Source organism: Macaca mulatta, chromosome 6, assembly GCF_049350105.2.
Source record: "Macaca mulatta isolate MMU2019108-1 chromosome 6, T2T-MMU8v2.0, whole genome shotgun sequence".
Lineage (NCBI taxonomy): Eukaryota > Metazoa > Chordata > Mammalia > Primates > Cercopithecidae > Macaca > Macaca mulatta.
The window spans coordinates 38,074,485-38,086,909 of NC_133411.1; the positions used below are offsets into that span (position 1 = coordinate 38,074,485).

General features: G+C 33.2%; 1 protein-coding gene across 6 annotated transcripts in view; it reads left to right on the forward strand.

Moving 5' to 3' along the window:
- Positions 1-12,425, forward strand: part of NIPBL (NIPBL cohesin loading factor) — a 192,987-nt gene that overhangs the window by 101,019 nt on the left and 79,543 nt on the right. For all 6 annotated transcript variants that reach the window (XM_078004661.1, XM_015139874.3, XM_078004663.1 and 3 more), the window contains 2 exons: positions 525-621; positions 4,408-5,034. In XM_078004661.1, coding sequence (XP_077860787.1) covers positions 525-621; positions 4,408-5,034 — 724 coding nt within the window. The remainder of the gene's footprint in view (positions 1-524; positions 622-4,407; positions 5,035-12,425) is intronic.

The window sequence follows — 12,425 nt, forward strand, 5'->3', positions numbered from 1 at the left end:
TCACACTAAATTTTTTTTTAAGATAATGAGCCTTTATTTATTAGTACTTGACTCCTTTTCCCTCTAATACTTGTACAGACTTTTGTGTCTGAAATTTAATGTTGTCTTGATGTTATTAAAATATTCCATATTCTGGAAATTTGCCTTGTTATTGATTTGTTGTATTTTACATAAGCTGCATGTGTCTAAGGATAATACAGATGACAATAAACTCTGCCCTCAAGACATTTACCAGCTGGTAGAGTACTCATAGCTCCTTTGGTAGAAAAAAGCAAACAAAAATGGAGCATACTAGTAATACAAATTTTCTTATTCATTGCCATGCTTAGGCTGTTGATTCTTTTGGATACAATTTCAATTCTTCTAAGATATACCAAGAAGAAAACAGGAAAGTGCAGAAGAATTATGCTTTTGAATTCCAACACTTTACCTGTCAGTAATTTATGTCTCTTATTGGTTCTCTTTAAGATTTCTATAAAGCCTCTCCTGTCATTCAAAAGATAAATTGTATACTCTATTTTTAGGATGGAGATTCTTCAACAATGAGGAATGCTGCATCTTTTCCCTTGAGATCTCCACAGCCAGTATGCTCCCCTGCTGGAAGTGAAGGAACTCCTAAAGGTAGTACTGTAACTAAAATTTCCTTCTGTATATTTTATATTTCAAGTTGAATAAAGAACTCAAACTTCCTAAAGCAGATATTAAAAAGTTACTCTGTATCTTTTTTTCATTGTAGGAAAAAAATAAACCTGTACAAGCAGGTCTAGATCATGGGATTTAAATCTGTCCCTCTTCATTGATTCATTCATCTTCCACTTACCCAGTAATCTATTGATAGTATTCTCAGGTATATCCAGTATCCATTCTCTTTGATAAATCCAGTGGTCTTTTCAAACCACAACCTTCTTCTCTTTAACATTTGAAATTTTTGATCAGCCTTCCTCTTTCCTCCAAAAGGACTTACTTCATATGAGCCCATCTGTTTTTCTCCTACTTCTTTCATTGATACTTTTTTTCTTCATTAGCTCTTCTCCTTATTCTCGAGATTTCTATTATTAGACCTTCTATCACCCATTATACTTTTTTCCCCAGCCATTTTATTAAGTTTCATTAACATCATTGATTACTTTTATGCGTAAAACTCCTAAATCAATCTTTGGCTCCAGTCTTGTCTCCCAAGTTGTAATTCTTCATTGCCAGACAAAACTTCCTTCATACCTAGCGGATATTTCAAATTCATGTTTGAAATGCTTTTCACTGTTCTTTCTGTCATCCCATCTCTCTTAATGCTGTTCCAATCCTGAATCATTGTACCTTAAAAATTTTAAGTTTTATCACAAAGTCTCTTCTCAACTATTTAGTCATTTATCAAATCTAACCTGTTCTATGTTACATTCTTAAATCTCTCACATCTACTTTTATCTCTGCCTTTTAAAATTCTGTTATTCCAGGTCTAAGTTAAATGGGTGATCTTCCATGGGCCCTCCCCTAATCTCCTCAAGCTATTAGTTTATATTTTTTCTAAGAACTTACACTACTTTATGTACATGAATTTTAGTTTACCTTTGAATTCTCAAAGAACTTTGCATGGTCTTCTATCTGTAACAGATTCACAAAATTGTGAATTTAAGTCCAGGTTTGAGCCAGTTTTTAAAATACTTAAAATTGTAGTCAAATAGTTTTAATTATCAGTTTGTTGGAAGAGAATACTGTATTCTACTTTTTAAAATTAGCTTATAATTAATTTTAACATAGCTGGTAATATATTCTCTCAAGTCATGGGAATTTCTAATTATAGCCATCTAAAGCATAAAGATATTTTACCTCGTATCTGCCTGATGTGGTAAAGATCTTTTTTTCACTGATTGCATTCCTACTGTTTATTAAGGACATTTTTCTTTTTTTTTTTTTCAAAAATTTTTTTAAATTTTATTTTACTTTAAGTTCTGGGATATATGTGCAGAACGTGCAGGTTTGCTACATAGGTATACATGTGCCGTGGTGATTTGCTGCACCTGTCAACCCATCATCTAGGTTTTTTTTCTTTCTTTCTCTTGAGACAGAGTCTCGCTCTGTCACCCAGGCTGGGGTGCAGTGGCGTGATCTCAGCTCACTGCAACCTCCGCCTCCTGGGTTCAAGCGATTCTCCTGCCTCAGCCTCCTAAGTAGCTGGGATTACAGGCGCATGCCAACATGCCCGGGTAATTTTTTTTGTATTTTTAGTAGAGATGGGGTTTCACCATGTTGGTCAGGCTGGTCTTGAACTCTTGACCTCGTGATGCACCTGCCTTGGCCTCCCAAAGTGCTGGGATTACAGGCGTGAGCCACCACACCAGGCTTGTCATCTAGGTTTTAAGCCTCACCTGCGTTAGGTATTTGTCCTAATGCTCTCCCTCTTCTTTCCCCCTTCCCCCCAACAGGCCCTGTTATGTGATGTTCCCCTCCCTGGGTCCATGTGTTTTCATTGTTCAACTCCCACTTATGAGTGAGAACATGTGGTGGTTGGTTTTCTGTCAAGGACATTTTTCATAGGGTAAAAGTTGAGCTGTTATGAGCCATTTAAATTCTGTAAATTGTATGAATTTTCAGGGATAAAAACCCAGCTTCTGAAAGGGAGAAAAACTTCCAGAGTAACTATTTGTAGGTTAGATACATATCCCACAAATGTTGTCAAGGTGAGAAGTTATTTAGATTGCCAGGGAAAGAGAACAGGGAGATAGGTGATTGATCTAGATAACTAGCTTTTTTTCTTCTGACTCTTGAGATTAGATAGATAAATAGTAGATAAACTTTAGATAGAAATGGAAAACTTTAAAGCAAATAACCTCACTAATATATTATTCATCAAAAGCTTGAACTTCTGTCATGAAGTTGTTTTCCAACTAGTTTTGAAGGGTAAGTCAGTCTATCATGATTTTTAGATTAATTGTTAGAATTTGAAGTTTGTTCTAAAATGTATTTAATTTGCCACATAGGATTTAAATACAAAGACATAATGGCATATTACAATTCAGACTTAAGACAAATCTTGTTTTAAATCTTCAAGTTTGTTAACAACATAACCTTGGGCAAATTTGTTAACCTCTGTAGGCTTCATGTTCCATTTCTGAAAAATTTTAATGATAATACTCAAGAATGTTGTAAAAATCAAGTGAACTGATATGTAAAGCACCTTTTACAACACAAAATGTTAGGTTCATTTCTTTTTAATGTCTAATATAAGCTGAGTCTAAAGGGAAAAACGAATGATTGATACGACTTCAGACTAACATTTATAGTTAATTGCTCCCATATCATCTTTATCACACTTGATTCAATAAAGTTGTATGTTTATATATAACATTTAAAATACATTAACCTTGCTAATTGAAAGTCCAGATTTATGTATCATGGAAAAAGTATAAAAGCGGTGAAAGCTTAATTTAAGGCAATTCTAGGTTTAAGTTCTGTCTGTAAAAAAAAAACTTTTATCTTGACCAATTTTTACAATTTCCTACAAGTTTTTAAATATTTTATAGTTTAATGATAAGAAATGTATACATTATTAAGATGCAGTTATACTATTATCTCTGAAGCATATCAGTGTACTTTTTCCTTCATGTCTGAAGGAGAATTTTTGTCTGAAGGCTTATTAACTAGGATAATTTTTCCATCTGATTATTTTTAACACTTTCCTGTTTCATATAACATTGGTTGATTTAATGGACTCTGGGCTCAGTATATTTTATTGGGCCTTGAAATTTACTGAACTTATTTATTTTTCTAATAAAAAGAGGATTAGCAAGCTGAAGCAAGTATGTGAATGATGTTAAGGGAGAAAGAGAAGACCGCATAAAAGTATAAATCAATACTTTACCACCAGTTTTTGAAGTAAGTAAAGGCTTTAGTAATTGTAAATTGACTGCTTGCTTTTTGTTATCATCCCAGTAGTAGTCATGTGAGATGATCTCTAGGATTAAATTGTTATTTTTGTGTAATTTAACAAAAGCATACTTATTCTTTCTTTAATCAGGATATATCCGTTTTCCTAGATAGTCCATGAAAGAACAGAGATGGTCATGCCCAAAATATTTGTGTTGTATCATCTTTAGAAGCAATGAACTTTTTACCCTTATAAAACTAAATATTTATACATTATAGGCACAAAAATCAGAAATAATACTGGTCTGAAAAATTGAATACTCATACTTAGATTCAAACCTAGGTTTTAGATTATCTACTAGCAAGCTAAACAACTGTGTGGGACAAGTCTTTAAGCTTTCTTTTCATCTTTTGTGAATAAGTAGCTTGAATCATATAATTTCTTATTTTTTCTAGCATTACTATGTTGTCACTTAATATTTCTATCACATTGTAAGAAAATGTGAAACCCGCACAACTATTATTTCTATCGAATTATTTTTCTAGGCTCAAGACCGCCTTTAATCCTACAATCTCAGTCTCTACCTTGTTCATCACCTCGAGATGTTCCACCAGATATCTTGCTAGATTCTCCAGAAAGAAAACAAAAGAAGCAAAAGAAAATGAAGTTAGGCAAGGATGAAAAAGAGCAGAGTGAGAAAGCGGCAATGTATGATATAATTAGTTCTCCATCCAAGGACTCTACTAAACTTACATTAAGACTTTCTCGTGTAAGGTCTTCAGACATGGACCAGCAAGAGGATATGATTTCTGGTGTGGAAAATAGCAATGTTTCAGAAAATGATATTCCTTTTAATGTGCAGTACCCGGGACAGACTTCAAAAACACCCATTACTCCACAGGATGTAAACCGCCCACTAAATGCTGCTCAATGTTTGTCGCAGCAAGAACAAACAGCATTCCTTCCAGCAAATCAAGTGCCTGTTTTACAACAGAACACTTCAGTTGCTACAAAACAACCCCAGACTTCTGTGGTACAGAATCAGCAACAGGTATCACAACAGGGACCTATATATGATGAAGTGGAATTGGATGCATTGGCTGAAATTGAGCGAATAGAGAGAGAATCAGCTATTGAAAGGGAGCGCTTCTCAAAAGAAGTTCAAGATAAAGGTAAAATAATTCATTATTACCACTTCATCATCTGGGCAAATATGTAATTATAGTGTCAGAAATTCTTTTCATATTACTTTTTTTCTCATATTTTGTATAATTTATGTCTACTCAAGTATATATTTTTATTCCTAATACTCATAACACAGAAGTTAAATTTGTAACAATTTCATTTATTGTCTGAAACAACTATATGAGATTTGGTAATTCTCTAACTGCAGGTCTGTTGCTCATTATATACTATATGATTTTACTTATTTGTGCTTTTCTGCTAAAATGAACATTAGCATTTCTATATGACATGTATACTTCACAAGTTATGTTAATATTGTTGTGCACCTTCAAATTTTTTTCTGCTGAAACAAGGTTAAGTACTATAGAATTATTTTGAACAGGTATATTTAAGAAAAGCTTATGTGTATGCTTATTAGGCAGTTAGATACTTCACTTGGTTTATGATCCTACTGGCTTAATAATGTCAATTTTTTTAGTAAACAAATCATGGAAAGTTAATATTAAATAGCAAACCTTAGAAATTAAGGGTCTTTTAGTGGTAATTACAGTGAAGTGTTCCCTTTTATCTGACTAGTATGTTAGGATGGAGTTTCAAGATATACCTGGTCTATGAATTTATGAGCTTTCCTTGTGCTTCATAATCAAATAAAAATAAATCCCTAGTAAGTTCTTAGTAATTTGGTATACTCTGTGTACAAAATTTCTTTCATGTTTTAAGAGACTGATGAATCAGTGGTTGAAATTAGCAATATAATTGATGAATTTGATTGCTATGTAAATGCATATACACATTTGATCAGACCAAAAGCATGCTTTATGATTTAATTTTATGATTAAAATATTCTAGGTTGATTTTCAGTTCTTATATTTTATTTCTTGGTAATGATAAAACTTCTTGATATTGGGTAGAGCTGATTTTTATATATGATGTGTTCAGTGTTTGACAGGATTATGACTAGATAATTGTGTTTCTATGCTAAGAAACACGCTGAAGATTAATATTATATCTCCTGCCTGTCATGATGGCTCATTTTAATGTTATTGAAAAAAATGGACTGTATTTAGTAATTGTTATACTACAATGTTTGCAACATATGTAAATCAGAAATAGATGCAAATAAAGAGATTGCTAGAAGTCTTCATTTTACTGGCTAGGGAGCTGGGATTTTTTTCTTTGTCTTTTTTTTTTTTTTAAATATAGATTCAGGGGATACATGTACAGGTTTGTTACATGGGTATATTGTGTGATGGTGGGGTTTGGGCTTCTAATGAACCCATCACCCAAATAGTGATCATAGTACCCATTAGATAGTTTTTCAACCTTGGCTCCCTCCCTCTTTCCTCCATTTTTGAGTCCCCTGTATCTGTTGTTTCCAACTTTATGTCCGTGTGTACCCGTTGTTGAATTCCCACTTATTAGTGAGAACCTGTAGTGTTTCATTTTCTGTCTGCATTATTTCACTTAGGGTAGCTAATGGCCTCAAACTGCATCCGTGTTGCTGCAGAGGACATGATTTCACTCTTGTTTATGATTGTGTACCATGGTATATATATACCACATTTTATCCAGTCCACTCCTGATGGACGCTTAGGTTGATTCTGTAACTTTGCTATTGTAAATAGTGCTGTGATAAACATATGAGTTCAGGTGTCTTTTTTATAAAATAGTTGGATAGAAACTATTATGGATAGAAACCCAGTAGTGGGATTACTAGGTCAGATGGTAGTTATATTTTTAGTTCTTTGAGAAATCTCCATACTGTTTTTCATAAGGGTTAAACTAATTTACATTCCCACCAACAGTGTGTAAGTATTCCCTTTTCTCTGCAACCTCTGTTATTTTTTGACTTTTTAATAATAGCCATTCTGACTAGTCTAAGATTGCATCTCATTGTAGTTTAATTGGCATTTCTCTGATGATTAATGATGTTGAGCATTTTTTTTAAATATTTGGTGGCTGTGTGTACGTCTTCTTTTGAGAAGTGTCTGTTCATGTCTTTTGCCCACTTTTTAGTGGGTTGTTTTTTTCTTGTAGATTTGTTTGAGTTCCTTATAGATTCTCGGTATTAGACTGTTGTTGGGTGCATAGTTTGTAAATATTTTCTCTCATTCTCTAGGTTGCCTGTTTACTCTGTTATGGTTTCTTTTGCTGTACAGAAGCTCTTTAGTTTAATTAAGCCCCATTTGTCAATTTTTCTTTGTGTTGTATTTGCTTTTTAGGTCTTAGTCATAAATTCTTTAATTAGGACAATGTCCCAAAAGAGTTTTTTGCAGGTTTTCTTCTAGGATTTTTATCACTTGAGGTCTTAGAGTTACGTGTTTAATTCATCTTGAGTTAATTTTTGTATAGGTGAGAGGCAGGAGTCCCATTTCATTCTTCTGCATATGGCTAGCCAGTTTTCCCAGCACCATTTATTAAATAGAGTGTTCTTTTTCTGTTGTTTATTTTTGTCAGCTTTCTTGGAGATCAGTTGTTTTTAGGTATGTGACTTTATTTCTGGGTTCTCTATTCTGTTCCATTGATCTGTGTGCCTGTTTTTATACCAGTACCATGCTGTTTTGCTTACTGTAGTCTTGTAGTGTAGTTTGAAGTTTCCTAATATGATGCCACCAGCTTTGTTCTTTTTGCTTAGGATTGCTTTGGCTATTAAGGTTCTTTTTTGGTTTTATATAAATGTTAGGATAGTTTTTCTAATTCTTTGAAAAATTACTTTGGTAGTTTGATAGGAATAGTGTTGAATCTGTAGATTACTTTGGGCAGTATAGTCATTTTTAATAATATTGATTCTTCCTATCCATGAACATAGAATGTTTTTTGATTTGTTTGTGTTGTCTATGATTTCTTTTATCAGTGTTTTGTAGTTGTCCTTGTAAAGCTCTTGCACCTCCTTGTTTAAATGTATTCCTAGGTATTTTATTTTTTGTGTGTGGCTATTGTAAATGAGATTGAGTTTTTGATTTGGTTCTCAGCTTGAATGTTATTGGTGTATAGACATGCTACTGATTTTGGTACATTTATTTTGTATCCTAAAACTTCCCTGAAGTTATCAGGTCTGTGAGTCTTTTGGAGGAATTTTTTGGGTTTTCTAAGTATGAGATCATTTCATCAGTGAACAGAGATCATTTGACTGTCTATTTGGATGCCTAATATTCCTTTATCTTGCCTGATTGCTCTGGGTAGGACTTCTGGAATTTTTTTTTAAACTAGTAAAGTTTTGATACTAAGGATGAAATGTTGCTTGTACCTTTTCTCTTTAGTTTGCCGTGTGAGGTTCAGGAAATAAATACATAGGTTCCAAATTACATCTCTTCCTCTAACCTTTTATAAAAGCATATGCATGTCAAATGAAAAAAGTAATATTACTCAGCTTTTCTTATTAACCTGTTCAAAATTCCTGAATCTTAGGATAGTCAGTTTTGCAAGAAACATACAATATTACAGTTCCCTGACCAAGAAAAGTTAGTTGCCCTGATAACTGAATTTTTGCGTGACCTTAAATCTTTATTATGGAAAAATGTGTTCTTGAAAAAGAATGTACTTTTTAAGTGAATTTTAATAGTTGTTGATAGTAACAAAAACAGAGGAGGAATGGTGACCTTTTTTTATGTATCATATTTGTTGAATCCAAAGTTTCTACTTATAAAAATGGAATTAAAATAAGGGTCATGTATAGTTCTAATTGTATATTAGCAAACTTCTTTTATACTACTAACTTTCCTTTGGAAAAAAAGAACAAAGTCAACAGATACAACATACTGTTCTTGTAGAAACTTGTATATTTTATTTTCAATTATTTAAATAGTTTTTTCTGTAATCTATGATGACATAGTTACAGATAACTGAAAAGTTGAATGAGCAGAGTTGACATTCAATTTTGGTGAAAATACAGGTATGTGGTGATATCCTGAGGATTAAAGTAGGTTTTGCTGATTTCATATTATTGTTGTCATTTCTAACTTGTTTTCTGAAAGCCACTTTCCTCTTATTTCGTGGATTTATAGTCATGTATCACATAATGATGTTTCATTTCACACTAGACTTTAAATACAGTGGTGGTCCCATAAGAATATAATATTGTATATTTACTCTACCTTTTCTATGTTTAGATATGTTTTAGATACACAAATACTTACCATTGTGTTACAGTTGCCTACAGTATTCAATATAGTAACATGCTGTACAGGTTTATAGCCTGGTAGCAATAAGCTATACCACATAGCCTAGGTACATAGTAGGCTATATCATCTAGGTTTATGTGAATATACTATATGATACTCACATAACAGAGAAATCGCCTAACAATGCATTTCGCAGAATGTATCCTGTTGTTAAGCAATACATGACTGTATTTGGAAACTTTTGGAACTTAGATGCCACCTAACCCTTTTGATTTGAACTTGGCATATTGCGTTCAGTTTCTGCATTGCGTGATGGGATAGTATTTGTGATATAAGAAGTTACCCTGAGATTTTGCGATGATTAAAGGTGTATATATTGATCCAAGGGTATAGGTGAGGTCATAAATAAAAGCAAAATTCTTCTGAAGTGGTGGTTTTAGAGTCCTTAAGAGATGAAATACTTCCTTGAAATTAATTTGTCCCTAGTTACCATTATTTTTGCTTATTAAAGACTACATGTTAAAATCAACATTTAATGTATTCAAACATTTGGCACTGAGGACTTTTTTACAACTGTTGTGTTACTGGTGATACGGAACAGGCAGGAATATTTGGCCTACTAGTTTTACTTTAGGGTATAAGTTTGTTTGCCAATATATTCATTTACTGTGAGAGAAATATTCCACTCAATAACCAGGAATCAAAAACACTATACCTTATAAATAAGATTAGAAAATTCAACAAATGTAGAATATTTGTGGAATTCATTGTTTTACCTAGGCTGTGGCAGACCCTATTGTACCCTTGTTCTGCATAAGAAGGACGTTTTTCTAGCTGTTAGGTATTTATGTCCCTTTGTCCTGTTCTCTCTTCTTTGAGCAATTCTATATATACACTGATAAGGCAACTTTGTAACCTAATATTTTATAATATTCCAAAAGGACCGTTGTCTCAATCTTTTTGCTCATACTTTTAGTGTCTCTAATTACATAAATTAATTTTAAAAGGCTATTCATCTTTCTTTGCCTCTGGGATGACCTATCATTAGATATTAATACCTTTTTCATGTGCTGAAAATTTCTGCTTTCCTTTGTCAAAGAGGGGGTTCCTTTGTTCATCTTTGCCTATTTCATCTTTTCCTAAGGTCCACTTTCCATGTTAGCAAGTATAAGGAATGGCTCAGCTTCACTAATGTTTATATAATGTTACAATATTCTTGCACTATAGCCCTTGTTAAAAGTCAGTTATTACCTACTGTCATTTGGAGTAAGAGACTGGGATTTGGTACAAGGAATAGGACAATTAGCCAATCAGCTTGTATTGTGGTTGAGGGGTGGTGTGTTTTCATTGTACTTAATTGGCCACCATGTATACACAATTATTGTGCTTTCTGCTTTAAGTGTTTTCATATATCACTTGTAGATTTAAGTAACTGGTATAGTTTGTTTTTCTTGTAAGCATAATTGAGTTTAGAATTTCTGTAAGGGCTGGATCTTATTTTGAGGATATCAGCATCTGGATGACAAGTGTTGGTTTTGAGATTACGATAATCCTTTTGTATGCATTTTCTTTAGGAATATATGTATTCTAATAGCTAATCTTATGGTTCCTAGTGCTGAAGAGGGCTTACAGGTAATCACTGTCCTAAATACCAGAATGATTCTTCATAGAGATGGCTTTCCAAGATTATTAGGTGGTTATGATGTAATGAAGACTCGTAACAAAAGTGGTTGAACAAAAGTGATCTGTACAGATTCAGAGCCGCTTTATAAGGAGTAAGCTCATGGTGGAATTGAATCAGACCAAGTGAATCAGAACATACATCCTCTTAACATATCTAAGAATCCTTGCCACAATAATGAAAATTTTCCAGGTTTCACAGGAGTAAAGTACTTTTCAGTAGTTGAATGATTAAAATTTTGTATTTAACAGCATTTTATATATAGTGGAAAAAAATGGTAAGATGTTTCCCAATCTTAATTACTTGTGTGCAAATACTTTCATACATTTTTTGTTATAAATAATCATAGGATTCAGTTTAAATAAAAATATATCATTTCTTTGAAATTAAGATATTTGTTATTGTATTTGCTAAATTTTCATTTTAATGTCTTAAGATAAATTGGATTGAGGTTAATAGTATACAAACTCTTGAGTATTTTGTAATCCTTTAAAAGTCAGCCCGAGGCCGGGCGCGGTGGCTCACGCCTGTAATCCCAGCACTTTGGGAGGCCGAGACGGGCGGATCACAAGGTCAGGAGATCGAGACCATCCTGGCTAACACGGCGAAACCCCGTCTCTACTAAAAACACAAAAAATTAGCCGGGCGAGGTGGCGGCGCCTGTGGTCCCAGCTACTCAGGAGGCTGAGGCAGGAGAATGGCGGGAACCCGGGAGGCGGAGCTTGCAGTGAGCTGAGATCGCGCCACTGCACTCCAGCCTGGGCGACAGAGCGAGACTCCGTGTCAAAAAAAAAAAAAAAAAAAAAAAAGTCAGCCCTCTAAGTTATGCTAATGTTTTTCTGAAGACACTGCATAAAAGAGTGAGCCATAGATATCTTAAATCTTCAGATACCAGAGACCTATGTCGTTGTACATCTTAAGTATGATTAGGCTACCATTTTAGTTACTTTTACAAAGCATATTTCATCAAAAATATAGAAATCTTAGGTTATACTGTTTGAATTTCTAGATTCTTATAAAAGTTTAAGGGATAAGTATAAATTGATAAAGCATCTTATTCATGAGATATCAATTGGTTTGCCCTATGACAAAACATAAAGATGATTTTTGAATGGCAGAAGATTCTAAAAGAGGATTCGATAAACATAAATTTAGTATTCTGATTTCTTTTTTAAGGTATTGACGTAGAAAGCTTCCTATAAATTCTTACCATGTTAGTTTTAGCTGGTGGAAACAATCTAATGATAATATACTTTAGAATTGTTATGGTGGTGGTTTACAAATGGAGCATGTGTGGTGTTAGATTTGACTGGATAACTGAAGGAGCAGAAGGACTTAGTTTTATAAAATATAACTAACAAATATCTTAATTAAATTGCAGTTACATTTGATTAGATTTTAAACTGGCAAGAACTGCTACTTCCCACTTTAAAAAGAAAACTGGAACTTTGCTATATAAAAGAAGCATTACCATTAGGAAAAAAAATCGCAACTTGGTTCTCTTAACAATAAGGAGCCATTTTTCAGTTGTCAGTTTGACTTTTAATCTTGTGATACCATCTTCCTTATATTCACA